General features: G+C 44.3%; 1 protein-coding gene across 1 annotated transcript in view; it reads right to left on the bottom strand.

Annotated features, from left to right (window-relative positions):
• Positions 1-24,487, bottom strand: part of LOC139388049 (transmembrane protein 132C-like) — a 213,297-nt gene that overhangs the window by 14,188 nt on the left and 174,622 nt on the right. Inside the window, exon 5 of the mRNA XM_071134548.1 lies at positions 21,142-21,285. Coding sequence (XP_070990649.1) covers positions 21,142-21,285 — 144 coding nt within the window. The remainder of the gene's footprint in view (positions 1-21,141; positions 21,286-24,487) is intronic.

Raw genomic sequence — 24,487 nt, forward strand, 5'->3', positions numbered from 1 at the left:
TTTAAAGCCGGATTTGGATACAAAAATATTTCCCAAGCTTTAAACATCCCAAGGAGCACTGTGCAAGCGATAATATTGAAATGGAAGGAGTATCAGACCACTGCAAATCTACCAAGACCTGGCCGTCCCTCTAAACTTTCAGCTCATACAAGGAGAAGACTGATCAGAGATGCAGCCAAGAGGCCCATGATCACACTGGATGAACTGCAGAGATCTACAGCTGAGGTGGGAGACTCTGTCCATAGGACAACAATCAGTCGTATATTGCACAAATCTGGCCTTTATGGAAGAGTGGCAAGAAGAAAGCCATTTCTTAAAGATATCCATAAAAAGTGTCGTTTAAAGTTTGCCACAAGCCACCTGGGAGACACACCAAACATGTGGAAGAAGGTGCTCTGGTCAGATTAAACCAAAATTGAACTTTTTGGCAACAATGCAAAACGTTATGTTTGGCGTAAAAGCAACACAGCTGAACACACCATCCCCACTGTCAAACATGGTGGTGGCAGCATCGTGGTTTGGGCCTGCTTTTCTTCAGCAGGGACAGGGAAGATGGTTAAAATTGATGGGAAGATGGTTTGGAGCCAAATACAGGACCATTCTGGAAGAAAACCTGATGGAGTCTGCAAAAGACTGGGACGGAGATTTGTCTTCCAACAAGACAATGATCCAAAACATAAAGCAAAATCTACAATGGAATGGTTCAAAAATAAACATATCCAGGTGTTAGAATGGCCAAGTCAAAGTCCAGACCTGAATCCAATCGAGAATCTGTGGAAAGAACTGAAAACTGCTGTTCACAAATGCTCTCCATCCAACCTCACTGAGCTCGAGCTGTTTTGCAAGGAGGAATGGGAAAAAATGTCAGTCTCTCGATGTGCAAAACTGATAGAGACATACCCCAAGCGACTTACAGCTGTAATCGCAGCAAAAGGTGGCGCTACAAAGTATTAACTTAAGGGGGCTGAATAATTTTGCACGCCCAATTTTTCAGTTTTTGATTTGTTAAAAAAGTTTTAAATATCCAATAAATGTCGTTCCACTTCATGATTGTGTCCCACTTGTTGTTGATTCTTCACAAAAAAATACAGTTTTATATCTTTATGTTTGAAGCCTGAAATGTGGCAAAAGGTCGCAAAGTTCAAGGGGGCCGAATACTTTCGCAAGGCACTGTACCTATTTTCCACCATAATATGCTAATAGGTTCATTAAAAATTCTACAATGTGATTTTCTGGATTTCTTTTCTCATTTTGTCTGTCATAGTTGAAGTGTACCTATGATGAAAATGAAAGTCCTCTCTCATCTTTTTAAGTGGGAGAACTTGCACAATTGGTGGCTGACTAAATACTTTTTTGCCCCACTGTAATTGTTCATCAAATTATATTTTTATACTTCAAAGGGTCTTGAAATTCTAAATCAAATAGCAAACATTTTCCTTGATATGACAGCCTTAAAACAACTCCATATGGTTTAGTAGAAGCGCATTCCATACATTCCATAAAGCTTTGTAGACAGTGCTTTGACTGTAACGGGTTAACAACATTTTTGAATGACAATAAGGACAATAACCTAAAACACAATGTCAAATCTTCACTGGAGTTGCTTACCAAGAAGACGGTGAATGTTCCAGAGTGGCCTTGAAGCATTTTGAAAATAACAATGGGAAAATGTTACACAATCCAGGTATGGAAAGCTCTTAGAGACCTACCCAGAAAGACAGCCGTAATCACTGTCAAAGGGGCTTCTTCAAAGTACTGACTCATGCAGTGTGAATGGTATTTCAGTTTCAATAAATTTGCTAACATTTCTAAAAACACGTTTTCACATTGCCATTGTGGGGGATTGTGTGTAGATGGGTGAGAGAGAAAAAAACAATTGAATAAATGTTTCATTTAGGCTATAACACAAAAACATTTGGAATAAGTCAAGGTGTATGAATTCTTCCTGAAGGCACTGTATGTGGCCACTGAACCACAGATGGACCAATGACATCGTAGGGTTAAATCACTTGATCAGGCATGTCTTCTTTCACAGAAGCCTTGGAGGACAGATTTTGTTTTAGTGTCTCCATATTCAACAGCTTGTCAAAGCCTTTCATTTTATAATAACAACCATTTTCCATTCATCTGAAGCTTTGTATGGAGTGATAATGAACATGGGCATCACTGTTTATCTCAGCATATGCCCACAGTTTGGATGTGCAATTAGTCTTTTATAAAACTAGTCAAAAGCAGACTATCATCACTCTTCGCTGGACGTGTCTTGGCAGTTTTGTATACAAATTATTTCAGACCACCCACTCCTCATAGCACCAATCTGACAGTTTAGGCTTCTCTGTCAGCTCAACCTCTCTCTCTTGGTCTCTTTTACTCTCTCCTTCTTACTCTGGCTCCCTCTTCTCTCTGCTTCTCTTCTCAGTCTTGTATCTTCATTTAACTGTCATTAAAGCAGGCTGTGCCTTAGAACCTACATTAACCTGGGTGAAGTTTCTCTCTCCCTCCCACCCACCCACCCACCCACCCAGGTGGCAACACGCATCTAAGCGTACATGGCAGCTCAAGCTCAGCTCGAGCTCAACCTCAACAACACGGAACTGCTCAGGGTCTCCCTAGTGACGCAATGGTCTAAGGCACTGCATCGCGGTGCTAGATGCATCACTACAGACCTGTGTTCGATTCCAGAACCTGCCTTGATTGTGAGTCGCAAAGGGCGGTGCACGATTGGCCCAGGGTTGTTCGGGTTAGGGGAGGGTTTGGCTGGGGGGGCTTTACTTGGCTCATCACGCTCTAGTAACTCCTTGTGGCGGGCCAGGCGCCTGCAGGCTGACCTCGGTCGTCAGGTAAACAGTGTTTCCTCAGACACATTGGTGCAGGTGAGTTCAGCGGGCTGGTGTTAAGAAGCTCAGTTTGGAGGGTCATGTTTCGGAGGATGCATGACTCAACCTTTGCCTCTCGAGCGTGTGGGGAAGTTGCAGCAATGAGAATATTGAAATTGGGGAGAAAAAGAGGGTAAAATACAACAACAACAACAAAAAATTGATGGAACTGCTCTTCCTCCACATTGTCGCCCTCCCAGAGTGCAAAGAACCTTGGCGTGATCCTGGACAACGCCCTGCTGTTCTCTGCAAACATCAAAGCAGTGACCCGCTCATGCAGGTTCATGCTTTACAACATCTGTAAAGTACGTCCCTACCTCACACAGGAAGCGTTGCAGATCCTAATCCAGACACGTGTCTTCTACCGTCTGGACTACTACAACTCGCTGTTGGCTGGGCTCCCCACTTGTGCCATCAAACCCCTGCAACTTATCCAGAACACGACAGCCTACCTGGTTTTCAACCTTCCCAAGTTCTCTCATGTCACCCCGATCCTCCGCACATTCGACTGGCTTCCCCCGAAGCTAGGACAGTGGATCAAACCTAATCCCTATTGTTGCTCTGTTTACCTTCCATTAACACTGAGACGCATTAGACTCGTAATCACCGTCTTCAAAGGTAATTTCACATGAAAGTAAGGTACATGAAGTTTGTATAATACAAACGGAAACTACTTTGACACCAGATCCATTTCCCAATGAGAGGAAAGGGGCTCCTTAACACACTGGCATGCCCTTTGACCTTTCTGAGCTGTGAGACAGTCAATAGGGAAGTCACAGTCCTCAGTAACGACACTGGGTGCAATTACTGTTGGCCATGGCTGCTTTCACAATGCTCATCAGGAAACAATGCCAAAAGTCAGGCAAAAATAGACCGGAGAGAGGGAACAGCCACTCCCCAATCAATGCTGCTGGAGAGCTAATATGAGAAATGCTTAATATATTTTAACTATAATTTCGGTGGGAGGTGAGGAGAGGGGGTACAAAGGACTGTTCCTAAAGCCTCTCTAATGGTGGTGCTGTCGGGAGGGCTTCTCTCCAGAGATCAACATATCTCAGTGGATAATTAAACCTACTGAGAGCTCTCACTCTCTAATGTTCTTTAACACACACAAATAAAAATCTACACACACAAAATACACACATACTGTGCATAATCATACACATACACAAATGCATACCCCCAAGAACACACACGTACAGACATCCCCCCCCCCCTCTGCTGTTTGAGACAAAAACTGGGAGGGAAGTGGAGAGCAAAGTGCTGCCTGTCTATCTGTGGTGAATAGAATCCACACTATAGATATAACATTATTATTATCAGCATTATCACCATTTTAATTAGCACTGGCACTGGGTCTATATCTAATTAGGGTACCTTAACCAATCTACTTGGAAAAAAGAATGAATTAAATTACCAAAAACCCTCAGCATATGGTAATTCTGCCTAACAAGGTTAGAGTATGGTGTTACTCAATATACAGTACATACATACATGTTCACACCAGATTTGGGTTTAAACAGTATTTACAGGTAGGCCGGGTTGCACTTTTTCCATTTATTATAACAAGCAAGCTTAATCAAGCACAGATAGGTTCAAATACTATATTAAATTATTTCAAATACTCTAAGTCGGGTACACACAACCACGTGTTGTTTATTCTGTGTTGTACAGAAGGGCACAGCTTTCACTCATCAAAGCCACTCTACAGGTGTCAGATCTTAATATGACCCACTTCATCGCAGGAGGAAAATAATCCTGCAGTAGGAGGATTTGAATAAATATTTCAAATGTATAATTGCCGCCAGGGGGCAGCTGGAAGCGGTGTTTGTAGATTATACAATGCAGTACCTATTTTAGGGGGCTATGGTGTGAGGAAGGCTCTGCAAACCAACCGACCTCATACATCATGTATTCTCATGGCTTGTCAAAGCCTTGTGACCTGCTGCAGGGCAGTGGTCTGAGCAGCACACTTCATCTCTGAGCATGAGTTTGCGCCCAGCGCTATTGTTTTGACACTTTGTATGAATGGAAACTTATGTTGGTGTAGCATACCTTTATTATTTAACCAATGCAAAGGCTTCTCCCTGCTTGCCTACAAAAAGCACTTACCCTAGTAGGTAACACTTTTCCAGTAGGTTATTGGGATGGGATTTGTAGGCAGCATCACATGATAACGCGTTCACATTCCGCCAAAAGCGAGACAATTGTAGCCACATTGTAGCCCCTGTAGTTGAATGAGCAACTATTTCAGTAGACAGCTATCCCAAATTGGAAATATCTGACACAAACAATAAGTAAGCAAGTAACAGAATCAATCTCCTCAGTGCCTGTTAATGAATGAAGTTGACACCGACCAGAATAATTATCCAACTTCATAGGCTTCTCGTCTCGCATATTGCTTGGTCTGCGGCTCTATCGTTGTGGACATTATCGGTAAGCTTGCATGCATGATATCATACAGGCAAAAATGATTTGTATTGCTTTAAGCAATTTATTGACTGTTTAAGAATGATTAAGGGGCTCCCGAGTGGCACGGCGGTCTAGGCACTGCATCTCAGTGCTAGAGGCATCACTACAGACCCCGGTTCAATTCCAGGCTGTAACACAACCTGGAAGTGATTGAGTCACATAGCACAATTGGCCCAGTGTCGTCTGGGTTAAGGTTAATATAAGAATTTGTGACTTGCCTTGTTAAATATAAAATAAATGAAAATGAATAGCCAGAATAGTGGTGTTTCACTGTGAAGCTAATATTGCATTAGAGCTGCTGTATTTTTCCCCAAATGAATAGGCTTACATTGTGATTAATACATACAACTATCACGCCCCTGCATATTATTAAATGACACGATGTTCAAGATAACATGGTTTTATATTTGTTGATTACTCATATGTGACTTGTTTCAGGAAACTAGGAGTATGTCACACGTCAAAACTTCACAGGAGAGGCATTTGAATGTAAACATGAGTTATTTTATCAAAATGCGTTGGCAGAAATGCCTTCTGGAACATGTGAACTTTCATGTGTCTTAATAACAAACTTGTCTGACATCTGTAAATACAAATACAATTGTTAAATTACAAGCCTAGTTGGTTCAGCCACAGAAATGTTCAGGAACAATCCCATTAGCCATGATTGGCTGAGATAATGGCTGGACTGGACATGCCAATAGACAAGTTTGGATTGGTCTGCCATGTAGCACGCTTCTGTCTATAACATAAACTGGTCAGTATGTAGAGGTGATCCTTTCTAACACAGCTTTTTTTGAAAGATACTGTATCACGAAGAACTTGAAAAAAGTGTTGCTAATCCTCGCCACTTTCTGGAGGACCGAGTTTTGAAATCAGTGGAAGGCCCAGTGGAAGCAGAGTATGATAGCTAAGGAGATGGAGAAAATTCAGCATTTGATTGCAAATATGCGGTAGGAGTCGAAAAAAGAATACACAGAAGCCTGTTGTATAACACACCTGTCTCTGCATCACATCTTCAAACCAAGGGCAACCATGGCATGCATGACAGAGAGGTAGAAGTGTTCATCCATGTATACGGATAAGAGAGTCTAAATAGCTACATTTTCAGATAATATACATTTCAAAATTTGTCACATAGTTGTTTTCATTGCAAGTTAAAGTGTCCGGTTAGCTAGCTAGCTAACGTTGGTTGTCTGGCTTGCTAGCCTACGTTAGCTGGCTGGCTTGCTAGCTAATGATACGTGTATGATCTGTGTATTAATATTATTCGTATCTCGGAGTCATTTCCATTGCTAGGTATAGCCTAATGTTAGTTAGCTAACTAACATTGAATGTAGTTGGTTAACTTTAGCTACCTGACGATTCATGCAGGGTAGTAACGTTATAAATTGGGACTATGGTTCATTGTTTATCTAGCTAGCTACATGTCTTAACAAAAGACTCCACTATGCAAGTAACCATTTCAGTGTACCGTTTACACCTTCTGTATCCTGTGCATGTGACAAATACAGAGTGATTTTATTTGATATAGTGTGTGTTTACCAGAGACAGTAATGTGAAGAAGAACATGACCTGCATCAAAGTCAAATTAGGATATACATTAGGCCAACGAGACAGTGTCCGAGTTAAAAAATGATCCGGGTGAATATCCTGCTTTTATTTCACCACACTCACAACCGTAAGCTATTTTCTGTAATTAGCTTGCCATTAACTTGTAAATAATGATCTTGTTGTGAGTTTATTTTCCTGTAATAATGAATAAAAATTTGCTAAAGTTAAGAGATTGTCAGCTATATGATGTGGTTATTATTTGACTTGGCTAGCCAGCTAACTTAACATTAAGTTAACCTGTCCACTTTTTCCTCTCACAGACTAAGTCCCCACTCCAACCTCCATGGCCTGAGTGCTGCCTCAGCCCCCGAGTCTGGCCGGCCCTGCTTGGACTTTCAGCGCCCCTCGCTTTGATGGAGGCCTCCTTGTGCACCTGGTAACTTGAAACAAGTTTTGTGCACCTGGTGACCCGTCCGCTTTTATCCTGGTGACCCGCCCGCTTTTATCCGCTCAGAGACTAAGTACCCACCCCAACCTCCACAGCCTGAGTCTGAGTGCAACCCCTGAGTCCGGCCGCCCCTGCTCGGACTCTGAACCTGCAGTTTTCTCATACTGAGCAGGATTACTATTGCAACAATACATTATCAGTAGGGTAAAACTAACCTGTTTCACGACGGTCTAAACCCAGCTCATGTTCCCGATTAGTTTGTGAACAATCCAGTGCTTGGTGAATTCTGCTTCACAATGATAGGAAGAGCCAACATCGAAGAATCAACCAGCGACGTTGCTATGAACGCTTGGTCACCACCAGCCAGTTACCAGTTATCATTGTGATAACTTTTCTGACACCTCCTGCTTAAAAGCCAAAAATTCAGAAGGATTGTGAGTCCCCGCTTTCACGGTCTGTATTCATCCTGAAAATCAAGAACAAGCAAACTTTTGCACTTCTGCTCCACAGCAAGTTTCTGTCCTCCTTATGCGGAGTGGGATGCACCTGGCTCGAAAAACAATAAGAGTAGAGGCCTCCCACTTATTCTGCACCTCTCATGTCTCAACACAGTGCCGGACTAGAGTCAAGCTCAACAGGTTCTTCTTTCTCCGCTGATTCCGTCGAGCCCGTTCCATTGGCTGGGGTTTTGCTAGATAGTAGGGAGGGACAGTGGGAATCTCATTCATCCATTCATGCGCGTCACTAATTAAAAGACGAGGCATTTGGCTACCTCAAGAGACTCTAAATTATGTCCCGCCGTTTACCCCCGCTTCATCGAATTTCCTCACTTTGACATAATAAAGTCACCCCACAGGTGATTTGAGTGCGACGGCGACAGGTGGGTATGCTCCTTTTGAATTCCATCAAGTTGACATTCAGTGATCCGTGCCCAGTGGGAACCTAGGCTTCTTCCGTCCGTTTTATGGTTCCACAGCAAATCAATGGGCGTGTACTTCCGGCGCCGACAGAGATGGCCGCCTCGCTTCGCGTTCCTAGGAAACTATGCAGTTTTTTGTTTTTTTACGTGTTATTTCTTACATTGGTACCCCAGGTCATCTTAGGTTTCATTACATACAGTCGAGAAGAACTACTGAATATAAGAGCAGCGTCAACTCACCATCAGTATGACCAAGAATATGACTTTCGCGAAGCGGATCCTGTGTTCTGCCTTTCACCCAGGACAACGGAATGGATCCTAGCCGGCGACCCAAAAAAATGACTTCGTAAAAGGGGGAAACAAAGCGGTCTTCTGGTCAGACTCCGGAGACGGGCACATCGTGCACCACTCCCTAGCATTCTTCTCGCCAATGTCCAGTCTCTTGACAACAAGGTTGATAAAATCCGAGCAAGGGTAGCATTCCAGAGGGACATCAGAGACTGTAACGTTCTTTGCTTCACGGAAACATGGCTCACTGGAGAGACGCTATCGGAGTGGGTGCAGTCAGCTGGTTTCTCCACGCATCGCGCCGACAGAAACAAACATCTTTCTGGTAAGAAGAGGGGCGGGGGCGTATGCTTCATGTTTAACAATACGTGGTGTGGCCACAACAACATACAGGAACTCAAGTCCTTCTGTTCACCTAAATTAGAATTCCTCACAATCAAATGTCGACCGCATTATCTACCAAGGGAATTCTCTTCGATTATAATCACAGCCGTATATATCCCCCCCCCCCAAAGCAGACACATCGATGGCTCTGAACAAACTTTATTTGACTCTTTGCAAACTGGAATCCATATATCCTGAGGCTGCATTCATTGTAGCTGGGGATTTTAACAAGGCTAATCTGAAAACAAGACTCCCTAAATTGTATCAGCATATCGATTGCGCAACCAGGGCTGGAAAAACCTTGGATAATTGCTATTCTAACTTCCGCGACGCATATGAGGCCCTGCCCCGCTCTCCTTTCGGAAAAGCTGACCACGACTCCATTTTTTTGATCACTGCCTACAGACAGAAACTAAAACAAGAAGCTCCCGCGCTGAGGTCTGTTCAACGCTAGTCCAACCAATCTGATTCCACACTCCAAGACTGCTTCCATCACGTGGACTGGGATATGTTTCATATTGCATCAAACAACAACATTGACGAATACGCTGATTCGGTGAGCGAGTTCATTAGAACGTGCGTTGAAGATGTCGTTCCCATAGCAACAATTAAAACATTCCCAAACCAGAAACCGTGGATTGATGGCAGCATTCGCGTGAAACTGAAAGCGCGAACCACTGCTTTTAATCAGGGCAAGGTGACCGGAAACATGACCGAATACAAACAGTGTAGCTATTCCCTCCGCAAGGCAATCAAACAAGCTAAGCGTCAGTATAGAGACAAAGTAGAATCTCAATTCAATGGCTCAGATACAAGAGGTATGTGGCAGAGTCTACAGTCAATCACAGATTACAAAAAGAAAACCAGCCCCGTCACAGACCAGGATGTCTTGCTCCCAGGCAGACTAAATAACTTTTTTGCCCGCTTTGAGGACAATACAGTGCTACTGACACGGCCCGCAACCAAAACATGCGGACTCTCCTTCACTGCAGCCGACGTGAGGAAAACATTTAAACTTGTCAACCCTCGCAAGGCTGCAGGCCCAGACGGCATCCCCAGCCGCGCCCTCAGAGCATGCGCAGACCAGCTGGCTGGTGTGTTTACATGTTTATATTCAATCAATCCCTATCCCAGTCTGTTGTTCCCACATGCTTCAAGAGGGCCACCATTGTTCCTGTTCCCTAGAAAGCTAAGGTAACTGAGCTAAACGACTACCGCCCTGTAGCACTCACTTACGTCATCATGAAGTGCTTTGAGAGACTAGTCAAGGACCATATCACCTCCACCCTACCTGACACCCTAGACACACTCCAATTTGCTTACCGCCCAAATAGGTCCACAGACGATGCAATCTCAACCACACTGCACACTGCCCTAACCCATCTGGACAAGAGGAATACCTATGTAAGAATGCTGTTCATCGACTACAACTCGGCATTTAACACCATAGTGCCCTCCAAGCTCGTCATCAAGCTCGAGACCCTGGGTCTCGACCCCGCCCTGTGCAACTGGGTACTGGACTTCCTGACGGGCCGCCCCCAGGTGGTGAGGGTAGGCAACAACAGCTCCACCCCGCTGATCCTCAACACTGGGGCCCCACAAGGGTGCGTTCTGAGCCCTCTCCTGTACTCCCTGTTCACCCACGACTGCGTGGCCACGCACACCTCCAACTCAATCATCAAGTTTGCGGACGACACAACAGTGGTAGGCTTGATTACCAACAACTACGAGGTGGCCTACAGGGAGGAGGTGAGGGCCCTCGAAGTGTGGTGTCAGGAAAATAACCTCACACTCAACGTCAACATAACTAAGGAGATGATTGTGGACTTCAGGAAACAGCAGAGGGAACACCCCCCTATCCACATCGATGGAACAGTAGTGGAGAGGGTAATAAGTTTTAAGTTCCTCGGCGTACACATCACAGACAAACTGAATTGGTCCACTCACACAGACAGCATCATGAAGAAGGCGCAGCAGCACCTCTTCAACCTCAGGAGGCTGAAGAAATTCGGCTTGTCACCTAAAGCACTCACAAACTTCTACAGATGCACAATCGAGAGCATCCTGTCGGGCTGTATCACCGCCTGGTACGGCAACTGCTCCGCCCACAACCGTAAGGCTCTCCAGAGGGTAGTGAGGTCTGCACAACGCATCACCGGGGGCAAACTACCTGCCCTCCAGGACACCTACACCACCCGATGTCACAGGAAGGCCATAAAGATCATCAAGGACAACAACCACCCGAGCCACTGCCTGTTCATCCCACTATCATCCAGAAGGCGAGGTCAGTACAGGTGCATCAAAGCTGGGACCGAGAGACTGAAAAACAGCTTCTATCTCAAGGCCATCAGACTGTTAAACAGCCCCCCCCCCACACACAGCCCCTTGTGAGACCACGCACGGGAGACCGCACAACGAACTTCCAATGGTGGCGAGAGGAGGGTGACAGACCGACTGCTCCCCCAGCCGCAGCTCGAGCACAGCCCAGCTTCGCACAGCCCAGCTTCGCACTCCAGCCCGACCAACTCAGCCCTTAGAGCCAATCCTTATCCTGAAGTTACAGATCATTTTTTCCCAACTTCCCTTATCTACATTGTTATAACATGCCACAGGCTGTTCACCTTGGAGACCTGCTGCAGATATGGTTACGGCCCGGCGTGAGATTTACAACCTCTCCCCCGGATTCTCAAGGGCCAGGGAGAGCTCACCGGATGCCGCAGATACCGCAATGCTTTCCAGGGCTTGGGCCCCTCTCTAAGGGTGAACCCATTCCAGGGTGCCCTACCCTTCACAAAGAAAAGAGAAGTCTCCCGGGGCTCCCACCAGCTTCTCCAGGATCGGTCGCGTTACCGCACTGGATGCCTCGCGGCGCTGTCTCCGCCAGTCCGTGAACATTTTGAAAGTAGTTTGAGGTCAGTAGGTCACCTTACCAAGGAGCTACTGAAATTAGAAAGTTGAAAAAAAAATGTAAAAACGTGTTAGATGACAATGGACAAACTAAAGGGTGTGCAATACGGAAGGGTAGTCAGTGGACATTCTGAACCTTGTTTGAAGTCAGTAGTTCACATTTGAGGTCAGTATGACCAATGAGCTATTGAAATGAGAATCATTGAAAAACATTGAAAATTAATGTAAAATTGCATGAGATGAAAATGGACAAACTAAAGGGTGTGCAATATAGAAGCGCAGTCAGTGGACATTCTGAACCGTGTCTGAAGTCAGTAGGTCACATGACTAAGGAGCTATTGAAATTAGAAACATTAAAAAACAGTTTTAGAAGTAATGGTTAAAGAGCTATTGAAATTTGTCACTATGTTGACGGTCCCTAACTGCTGTTGGTGGACGTAAAGAAAACTACAGGCGAATATCCATTTAATATCCAACCTGAATCTATCTTGCAAAAATCAGAAACTTTCTGTCCAAAAATGATGCAGAAAGATTAATCCATGCTTGTGTCACTTCTAGGTTAGACTACTGCAATGCTCTACTTTCCGGCTACCCGGATAAAGCACTAAATAAACTTCAGTTAGTGCTAAATACGGCTGCTAGAATCCTGACTAGAACCCCAAAAAATGTTGATCATATTACTCCAGTGCTAGCCTCCCTACACTGGCTTCCTGTCAAGGCAAGGGCTGATTTCAAGGTTTTACTGCTAACCTACAAAGCATTACATGGGCTTGCTCCTACCTATCTCTCTGATTTGGTCCTGCCGTACATACCTACACATACGCTACGGTCACAAGACGCAGGCCTGCTAATTGTCCCTAGAATTTCGAAGCAAACAGCTGGAGGCAGGGCTTTCTCCTATAGAGCTCCATTTTTATGGAACGGTCTGCCTACCCATGTAAGAGACGCAAACTCGGTCTCAACCTTTAAGTCTTTACTGAAGACTCATCTCTTCAGTGGGTCATATGATTGAGTGTAGTCTGGCCCAGGAGTGGGAAGGTGAACGGAAAGGCTCTGGAGCAACGAACCGCCCTTGCTGTCTCTGCCGGTTCACCTCTTTCCACTGGGGTTCTCTGCCTCTAACCCTATTACAGGGGCTGAGTCACTGGCTTACTGGGGCTCTTTCATACCGTCCCTGGGAGGGGTGCGTCACCTGAGTGGGTTGAGTCACTGATGTGATCTTCCTGTCTGGGTTGGCGCCCCCCCCCCCCCCCCCCTTGGGTTGTGCCGTGGCGGAGATCTTTGTGGGCTATACTCGGCCTTGTCTCAGGATGGTAAGTTGGTGGTTGAAGATATCCCTCTAGTGTTGTGGGGGCTGTGCTTTGGCAAAGTGGGTGGGGTTATATACTTCCTGTTTGGCCCTGTCCGGGGGTGTCCTTGGATGGGGCCACAGTGTCTCCTGACCCCTCCTGTCTCAGCCTCCAGTATTTATGCTGCAGTAGTTTATGTGTCGGGGGGCTAGGGTCAGTTTGTTATTTCTGGAGTACTTCTCCTGTCCTATTCGGTGTCCTGTGTGAATTTAAGTGTGCTCTCTCTAATTCTTTCTTTCTCTCTTTCTTTCTCTCTCTCGGAGGACCTGAGCCCTAGGACCATGCCTCAGGACTACCTGACATGATGACTCCTTGCTGTCCCCAGTCCACCTGGCCGTGCTGCTGCTCCAGTTTCAACTGTTCTGCCTTATTATTATTGGACCATGCTGGTCATTTATGAACATTTGAACATCTTGGCCATGTTCTGTTAAAATCTTCACCCGGCACAGCCAGAAGAGGACTGGCCACCCCACATAGCCTGGTTCCTCTCTAGGTTTCTTCCTAGGTTTTGGCCTTTCTAGGGAGTTTTCCCTAGCAACCGTGCATCTACACCTGCATTGCTTGCTGTTTGGGGTTTTAGGCAGGGTTTCTGTACAGCACTTTGAGATATCAGCTGATGTACGAAGGGCTATATAAATAAATTTGATTTGATTTGATTTGACCTCGGTTGCTCTTAAACGCAAGTAAAACTAAATGCATGCTATTCAACCGAAAACTGCCCGCACCTGCTCGCCCGTCCAGCATCACTACTCTGGACGGCTCTGAATACGTTGACAACTACAAATACCTATGTGCCTGGTTAGACTGTAAACTCTCCTTCCAGACTCACATTAAGCATCTCCAATCAAAAATTAAATCTAGAATTGGCTTCCTATAATCGCAACAAAGCATCCTTCACTCATGCTGCCAAACATACCCTCGTAAAAACTGACCATCCTATCAATCCTCGACTTCGGTGATGTCATCTATTGTATAGCCACTCTACTCAACAAATTGGATGCAGTCTATCACAGTGCCATCCGTTTTGTCACCAAAGCCCCATACACTACACACCATTGCGACCTGTACACTCTCGTTGGTTGGCCCTCGATTCATACTCGTCGCCAAACCCAATGGCTAAAGGTTATCTACAAGTCTCTGCTAGGTAAAGCCCATCCTTATCTCAGCTCACTGGTCACCATAGCAGCACCAGCTGTCAGAGCAGCTCACAGATCACTGCACCTGTACAAAGACCATCTGTAAACAGCCCATCTACAGTGCCTTGCGAAAGTATTCGGCCCCCTTGAACTTTGCGACCTTTTGGCACATTTCAGGCTTCAAACAAAAAGATATAAAACTGTATTTTTTTGTGAAGAATCAACAACAAGTGGGACACAATCATGAAGTGGAACGACATTTATTGGATATTTCAAACTTTTTTAACAAATCAAAAACTGAAAAATTGGGCGTGCAAAATTATTCAGCCCCTTCAGTGAGGATCTCTAAATGATCCAATGTTGACCTAAATGACTAATGATGATAAATACTATCCACCTGTGTGTAATCAAGTCTCCGTATAAATGCACCTGCACTGTGATAGTCTCAGAGGTCCGTTAAAAGCGTAGAGAGCATCATGAAGAACAAGGAACACACCAGGCAGGTCCGAGATACTGTTGTGAAGAAGTTTAAAGTCGGATTTGGATACAAAAAGATTTCCCAAGCTTTAAACATCCCAAGGAGCACTGTGCAAGCGATAATATTGAAATGGAAGGAGTATCAGACCACTGCAAATCTACCAAGACCTGGCCGTCCCTCTAAACTTTCAGCTCATACAAGGAGAAGACTGATCAGAGATGCAGCCAAGAGGCCCATGATCACTCTGGATGAACTGCAGAGATCTACAGCTGAGGTGGGAGACTCTGTCCATAGGACAACAATCAGTCGTATATTGCACAAATCTGGCCTTTATGGAAGAGTGGCAAGAAGAAAGACATTTCTTAAAGATATCCATAAAAAGTGTTGTTTAAAGATTGCCACAAGCCACTGGGAGACACACCAAACATGTGGAAGAAGGTGCTCTGGTCAGATGAAACCAAAATGGAACTTTTTGGCAACAATGCAAAACGTTATGTTTGGCAACAATGCAAAACGTTATGTTTGGCGTAAAAGCACCACAGCTCATCACACTGAACACACCATCCCCACTGTCAAACATGGTGGTGGCAGCATCATGGTTTGGGCCTGCTTTTCTTCAGCATGGACAGGGAAGATGGTTCAAATTGATGGGAAGATGGATGGAGCCAAATACAGGACCATTCTGGAAGAAAACCTGATGGAGTCTGCAAAAGACCTGAGACTGGGACGGAGATTTGTCTTCCAACAAGACAATGATCCAAAACATAAAGCAAAATCTACAATGGAATGGTTCAAAAATAAACATATCCAGGTGTTAGAATGGCCAAGTCAAAGTCCAGACCTGAATCCAATCGAGAATCTGTGGAAAGAACTGAAAACTGCTGTTCACAAATGCTCTCCATCCAACCTTACTGAGCTCGAGCTGTTTTGCAAGGAGGAATGGGAAAAAAATTCAGTCTCTCGATGTGCAAAACTGATAGAGACATACCCCAAGCGACTTACAGCTGTAATCGCAGCAAAAGGTGGCGCTACAAAGTATTAACTTAAGGGGGCTGAATAATTTTGCACGCCCAATTTTTCAGTTTTTGATTTGTTAAAAGAGTTTGAAATATCCAATAAATGTCGTTCCACTTCATGATTGTGTCCCACTTGTTGTTGATTCTTCACAAAAAAAACAGTTTAATATCTTTATGTTTGAAGCCTGAAATGTGGCAAAAGGTCGCAAAGTTCAAGGGGGCCGAATACTTTCGCAAGGCACTGTACCTACCTACCTCATCCCCATACAGTATTTATTTATTTATCTTGCTCCTTTGCACCCCAGTATCTCTACTTGCACATTCATCTTCTGCACATCTACCATTCCAGTGTTTAATTGCTATATTGTAATTACTTCACCACCATGGCCTATTTATTGCCTTAACTCCCTTATCTTACCTCATTTGCACTCACTGCTTATAGACTTTTTGTTTTCTTTTGTTCTACTGTATTGACTGTATTAATATTGACTATGTTTTGTTTATTCCATGTGTAACTCTGTGTTGTTGTATGTGTCGAAGGGGGGTGAGTGCTTTATGCTTTATCTTGGCCATCTTGCAAAATAACTTGTTCTTAACTAGCCTACCTGGTTAAATAAAGGTGAAATCAATTTTAAAAAACACATCAACAGCGGCCTCCCTCGTAACATTGTTACCTATCGCTCCACAAAAGCCATGGCAATTGCAGAGCAAGCGAAACAAATACTTCAAGGTCTCAATACAAGTGATGTCACCAACTGGAACACTACTAGCATGCACCACTAACTAGCTAGCCATTTCACACCAGTTACACTCACCCCCCTTTGACCTCCTCCTTCTCCACAGCAACCAGTCAGAGTCCAACTGAGTGATCCAGTTCAACAGCATTCATTTAACAGTGTTTCTTTCATCCCTCTCCTTGCCCCAACCTGGGCTTGAACCAGGGACTCTCTGAACACATCAAGAACTGTCACCCTTGAAGAATAGTTAGCTACCTATCGCTCCACGAAAGCCACAATCCTTGCAAAGCAAGGGAAACAACTACTTTAAGGTCTCAGAGCGAGTGACGTCGCCGCACCGCTAACTAGCTAGCCGTTTCACACCGGTTACACCCACTACATGTTGCGTCCACTGCCATTGAGGCTGCTAGCTAGCTAGGACACCGGCACACAGTGTCGTTCGCCCCTGCCTGCTGAGCACTGATTTCCCGCAGTTATTTTAATGTTGCGGTGAGTGTAATCACTACCCAGAAGTGCCACGCGAGAGTTTGGTTGGCTAATCAGAATAAGTGTTCCACTTTTCCACAGAAAAGGGATTTATTTCAGACAGGAATACTCCTCAGTTTCATCAGCTGTATGGGAGGCTGGTTTCTTCACTCGCAGGTGAAGGAGCCGGATATGGAGGTCCTGGGTTAGCATGGTTACAAGTTGTCTGAGGTTGTGATGGCGGTTGGGCGTACTGCCAAATCCTCTAAAACGATGTTGGAGGCAGCTTATCGTAGAGAAATTAACATTAAATTATCTGGCACAGCTCTGTTGGACATTCCTGCAGTCAGCATGACAATTGCACGCTCTTTCAAAACTTGAGACATTTGTGACATTGTGTTGTGTGACAAAACGGCACATTTTACAGTGGCCTTTATTGTCCTCAGCACAAGGTGCACCTTTAATGATCATGCTGTTTAAACAGCTTCTTGATATGCCGCATCTGTCAGGTGGATAGATTAACTTGGGAAAGGAGAAATGCTCACTAACAGGGATGTAAACAAATTTGTGCACAAAATTTGAGAGAAATAAGCTTTTTTTTCTGGGATCTTTTATTTCAGATCATGAAACATGGGACCAACACTTTACATGTTTGCGTTTATATTTTGGTTCAGTATATTTGATAACAGGCGTAACGTTTGAGGGAGCGAGAGGAAACATCATTTTGATAGCAACCCCTGATCCCAATGACTCGACTGCCCCTGCATAGAGAGAAAGAGAACTGCTCATTTTCAGCCACTCACGAGACTCATTTGAATGGATGCATCAGGAAAATTCTCTGCGACAAAAGAAAGATCCAACATCTGTATATGGCCTTGTGCCTGTAAAGGATGAGGGACTAAAAATATATAAAGATGAGGCATTATTGTCATACCGTATGTACTGTACTTGAACTCAAGTCCTATGTTGGGTTGAAAAGGACGGGTTCCACTATCTCCTCAAGGTTTCCTCTAACGGTATTCAAGGTTTCCTCTAAAGGTGTTCAAGGTTTCCTCAAATCAAATCAAATTTTATTTGTCACATACACATGGTTAGCAGATGTTAATGCGAGTGTAGCGAAATGCTTGTGCTTCTAGTTCCGACAATGCAGTAATAACCAAAGAGTAATCTAATCTAACAATTTCACAACAGCTACCTTATACACACACACACACAAGTGTAAAGGGATGAAGAATATGTACATAAAGATGTATGAATGAGTGATGGTACAGAACGGCATAGGCAAGATGCAGTAGATGGTATCGAGTACAGTATATACATATGAGATGAGTAATGTAGGGTATGTAAACATTATATTAAGTGGCATTGTTTAAAGTGGCTAGTGGCTAGTGTGGCAGCAGCCACTCAATGTTAGTGGTGGCTGTTTAACAGTCTGATGGCCTTCAGATAGAAGCTGTTTTTCAGTCTCTCGGTCCCTGCTTTGATGCACCTGTACTGACCTCGCCTTCTGGATGATAGTGGGGTGAACAGGCAGTGGCTCGGGTGGTTGTTGTCCTTGATGATCATTATTGCCTTCCTGTGATATCGGGTGGTGTAGGTGTCCTGGAGGGCAGGTAGTTTGCCCCCGGTGATGCGTTGTGCAGACCTCACTACCCTCTGGATACCCTTACGGTTGTGGGCGGAGAAGGTGGCGTACCAGGCGGTGATACAGCCCGACAGGATGCTCTCGATTGTACATCTGTAAAAGTTTGTGAGTGCTTTTGGTGACAAGCCGAATTTCTTCAGCCTCCTGAGGTTCTTCACCATGCTGTCTGTGTGGGTGGACTAATTCAGTTTGTCCGTGATGTGTACGCCGAGAAACTTAAAACTTTCTACCCTCTCCACTACTGTCCCATCGATGTGGATAGGGGGGTGCTCCCTCTACTGTTTCCTGAAGTCCACGATCATCTCCTTTGTTTTGTTGACGTTGAGTGTAACGTTATTTTCCTGACACCACACCCCGAGGGCCCTCACCTCCTCCCTATAGGCCTTCTCGTCAAGCCTACCACTGTTGTGTCGTCTGCAAACTTGATGATTGGGTTGGAGGCGTGCATGGCAACGCAGTCGTGGGTGAACAGGGAGTACAGGAGAGGGCTCAGAACGCACCCTTGTGGGGCCCCAGTGTTGTTACCTACCCTCACCACCTGGGGAGGCCTGTCAGGAAGTCCAGTACCCAATTGCACAGGGCGGGGTCGAAACCCAGGGTCTCAAGCTTGATGATGAGTTTGGAGGGTACTATGGTGTTAAATGCTGAGCTGTAGTCGATGAACAGCATTCTCATATAGGTATTCCTCTTGTCCAGATGGGTTAGGGCAGTGTGCAGTATGGTTCTCAAAGCACTTCATGATGACGGAAGTGAGTGCTACGGGACGGTAGTTGTTTAGCTCAGTTACCTTAGCTTTCTTGGGAACAGGAACAATGGTGGCCCTCTTGAAGCATGTGGGAACAGCAGACTGGGATAAGGATTGATTGAATATGTCCGTAAACACACCATGGTCTGCACATGCTCGGAGGACGCGGCTGGGGATGCCGTCTGGGCCTGCAGCCTTGCAAGGGTTAACACTCTTAAATGTTTTACTCACGTCGGCTGCAGTGAAGGAGAGTCAAAGCGAGCAAAGAAGTTGTTTAGACTGTCTGGGAGAAAGACATCCTGGTCTGCGACGGGGCTGGTTTTCTTTTTGTAATCCGTGATTGACTGTAGACCCTGCCACATACCTCTTGTGTCTGAGCCGTTGAATTGAGATTCTACTTTGTCTCTATACTGACGCTTAGCTTGTTTGATTTCCTTTACGAAGGGAATAGCTACACTTTGTATTCGTTCATGTTTCCGGTCACCTTGCACTGGTTAAAAGCAGTTGTTCGCGCTTTCAGTTTCAGGAGTTCTGCCATCAATCCACGGTTTCTGGTTGGGGAATGTTTTAATAGTTGCTGTGGGTACGACATCGCCAATGCACTTGCTAATGAACTCGCTCACCGAATCAGCGTATTCGTCAATGTTGTTGTTTGACGTAATGCGGAACATATCCCAATCCACGTGATCGAAGCAATCTTCAAGTGTGGAATCAGATTGGTCGGACCAGCGTTGAACAGACCTGAAAGCGGGAGCTTCCTGTTTAATTTCTGTCTATAGGCAGGATCCAACAAAATGGAGTCGTGGTCAGCTTTTCCGAAAGGATGGTGGGGGAGGGCCTTATATGCGTTGCGGAAGTTTACATAGAGTCAATTAAAGTTTGTTCAGGGCCATCGATGTTTCTGCTTGGGCAGGAATATATGCGGCTGTGATTATAATCGAAGAGAATTATCTTGGTAGATAATGCGGTCGACATTTGATTGTGAGGAATTCTAAGTCAGGTGAACAGAGGGACTTGAGTTCCTGTATGTTGTTATGATCACACCACGTCTTGTTAATCATAAGGCATACGCCCCCGCCTCTCTTCTTACCAGAAAGATGTTTGCTTCTGTCGGCGCGATGCGTGAAGAAACCAGCTGGCTGTACCAACTCCAATAGCATGTCTCGAATGAGCTATGTTTCCGTGAAGCAAAGAATGTTACAGTCTCTGATGTCTCTCTGGAATGCTACCTTTGCTCGGATTTAATTTCATTAACCTTGTTGTCAAGAGACTGGACATTGGCGAGTAGTATGCTCGGGAGCTGTGCGCAATGTGCCCGTCCCCGGAGCCTGACCAGAAGACTGCTTCGTCTGCCCCTTTTACGGCGTCGTTGTATTGGTTCGCCGGCTGGGATCCGATCCATTGTCCCAGGTGGTGGACAAAACACAGGATCCGCTTCGGGAAAGTCGTATTCCTGGTCGTAATGATAGTGAGTTGACGTTGCTCTTATATCCAGTAGTTCCTCCCGACTGTACGTAATAAAACCTAAGATTACCTGGGGTACCAATGTAATAAATATGTAATGTAATGTAATAAAAAACAAAATACTGCATAGTTTCCTAGGAACGCGAAGCAAGGCGGCCATCTCTGCCAGAAGTCGTCATCTCTCAAGGTGTTCAAGGTTTCCTCTCAAGGTGTTCAATGTTTCCTCTCAAGGTTGCAGCCTGTATAGTGTACACTCACCTTGACCACCTCTTCATCGGTCGACCGACACTCTACCGACTCTGTTACATCCGTAACTGTGCCGTCTGTTCCTACGGTGACCACCTTTACTGGCACGGCAACTGTCCTCCCGGTGAGCACAGCTGTATTCAGAATCTCAGTGTCCTGAGAAGAAGAAGAAAAGAGGAGTTCAGAGCAACCACACTGACATGCAGATGCGTTGTTTACTGTGCCTATTGCAATATTAGCTGTTCACATTGTCATCTAATTGGAATTAGCCTACAACTGTCATAGAGTTCGATAAATGAGTCAGTATGTACAGTAAATGCTTGCACATCTGCTGTACATCCTCATTTCCCTGTGAATAAAGCACCAACAATCCAGTCAAATCCCTATACAGTAGTTAAGGTTTCATTAACATCCTAGATTGCCAGTCTCTAATGATACAATATATCATGAACATTGTAATCATAGATACTGCAAATTGCTGCTTTCATTAAATGATGTGAACAGTGATGATAAGATAGTGTAATCTTGACGCTGTGACTCAGACGAAGCAGAATAAAGATAATTAGGTGAATGAATCTACTCTTAATCCCCCCGGCTCTGTGTTTGCAACCATCATGTAAAGGCACACACACACACACACACACACACACACACACACGTTCAGGAGCCCACACAGACACACCAAACCCACACAGACACCCACACCTACATGCAGGAACCCACACAGACACACGTACACAGACAGACAGGCACACATTGTCACTTTGTTACTTCCGTTGGCCCTCTCCTTTTGTGCAAACATATATTATTTTATGCTCTGCTGTGGATAATGGAATATCATCTCTCTCTCTCTCTCTCTCTCTCTCTCTCTCTCTCTCTCTCTCTTTCCCAGTCTCTCTAGCTCTCCCTGCTGATTCCTCTTACCAGGATCCAGTATTTTTCCCCTCTCTATCATTTCACCTCTAACGTTCTTTAATGGGAAGTAAATATATTGGCTCACCTCTCACACACACACACACACACACACACACACACACCTCCCTGTCCATGAAAGTTCTGGGCTCAGGCCGGGCCAATAAAATACCAATAAGAGGAACAGACTCAGTTCTTGCCGAGCAAAAGAGAACGATTGTCTATCTTAGACATACAAGGAGATGTCCTAGTAGGACGCTATAAATATGTGTTTGTGTGACTTGTATGTTGTGTTATTCAGCGGAAACATCCTGTTGGGTGTAATAAATCTAGTTTGAGCTTTCCTTAGAGTCCGTCTGGATGTGTACCAGAACTTAGAACCTAACAACAGTGCTGACAGTCTAACAAGGAGTTATCCACACTGTTTCATTTACTGTCAAAAATATCAATTTAACAAGACCAGGGAAATGGCTCCGATTAATATGGGTGGAGGAACCACCCTCCCTAGTAAATGAAAATCTGGGGAAGACATTTAAAAAAAAAGTTTAAGGGGTAGAACAGTTTAATATTGCAGATAGATTGTAGATTCAATCAATGTAATTGTCTGCATAATTTCCAATCCCCCATATATAATTTTTGCAAATATATATATTTATATATACAGTACCGATCAAAAGTTTGGATTCACCTACTCATTCAAGGGTTTTTCTTTATTTTGTACTATTTTATTAATTGTAGAATAACAGTGAAGACATCAAAACTATGAAATAACACATATGAAATCATGTAGTAACCAAAAAGTGTTAACCTGTCTTGGGTAGGGGGCAGTATTTTCACCTCCAGATGAAAAGCGTGCCCAAAGTAAACAGAAGCTAAAACACTAAGGTTTCCAAAACTGTTACAATAATGTCTTTGAGTATAACAGAACTCATATGGCAGGCGAAAAAAAATATTTTCATGTGGTTTTTCAACTCAATGCCTATAGAGAATCCAATGGGTTAGGAATAAGATTGCAGTTCCTATGGCTTCCACTAGATGTCAACAGTCTATATATATGGTTTCAGGCTTTTATTATGAAAAACGATGAGTAAAAAGCCATTTTGGTCAGAGGACAGAGGAAGTATGCAGACCTGATTTGGGCACGCTCCCATGAGCGCACCGTTAATTTCTGTTGAAAACGGTATTGTCCGGTTGAAATATTATTTATTTTGAAGACAATAAACAACCTGAGGATGATTTATAAACATCGTTTGACATGTTTCGACAAACTTTAGCGGTACTTTTTGTATGTATTCGTCTGCCAGTTGTGACCGCCTTGGAGCCATTGGATTACTGAACAAAACGCGCCAACAAAATAGTTTTTGGGACATAAAGAGGGACTTTATCGAACAAAACAAACATTTACTGTGTAACTGGGAGTCTTGTGAGTGCAACCATATGAAGATCATCAAAGGTAAGTGATTAATTTTATCGCTAATTCTGACTTTAGTGACTCCAATACTTGGCTGGTAAATGTTTGTACGCTTTTTTACACGGGGCACTGTCCTCAGATAATCGCATGGTATTCTTTCGCCGTAAAGCCTTTTTGAAATCTTACAACGCGTCTGGATTAACAAGAATTCATCTTTAAGCCGATGTATAACACTTGTATATTTTATGAATGCTTGTTAGGTGTATTTCTGTCTTTTGAATTTGGCGCTCTGCAATTTCACCGGATGTTGGCCAGGTCGGACGCTAGAGAGGTTTTAAACAAATCTAAATATATTTGCGATTTTTCTAAGTTGCCAGCCTTTGCCTTGATGACAGCTTTGCACACTCTTGGCATTCTCTCAACCAGCTTCATGAGGTAGCCACCTTGAATACTTTTCCAACAGTGTTGAAGGAGTTCCAACATACAGTGCCTTGCGAAAGTATTCGGCCCCCTTGAACTTTGCGACCTTTTGCCACATTTCAGGCTTCAAACATAAAGATATAAAACTGTATTTTTTTGTGAAGAAACAACAACAAGTGGGACACAATCATGAAGTGGAACGACATTTATTGGATATTTCAAACTTTTTTAACAAATCAAAAACTAAAAAATTGGGCGTGCAAAATTATTCAGCCCCTTTTACTTTCAGTGCAGCAAACTCTCTCCAGAAGTTCAGTGAGGATCTCTGAATGATCCAATGTTGACCTAAATGACTAATGATGATAAATACAATCCACCTGTGTGTAATCAAGTCTCCGTATAAATGCACCAGTACTGTGATAGTCTCAGAGGTCCGTTAAAAGCGCAGAGAGCATCATGAAGAACAAGGAACACACCAGGCAGGTCCGAGATACTGTTGTGAAGAAGTTTAAAGCCGGATTTGGATACAAAAAGATTTCCCAAGCTTTAAACATCCCAAGGAGCACTGTGCAAGCGATAATATTGAAATGGAAGGAGTATCAGACCACTGCAAAT

This window comes from Oncorhynchus clarkii, chromosome 29 (genome assembly GCF_045791955.1).
Source record: "Oncorhynchus clarkii lewisi isolate Uvic-CL-2024 chromosome 29, UVic_Ocla_1.0, whole genome shotgun sequence".
In the NCBI taxonomy this organism is placed as follows: Eukaryota; Metazoa; Chordata; class Actinopteri; order Salmoniformes; family Salmonidae; genus Oncorhynchus; species Oncorhynchus clarkii.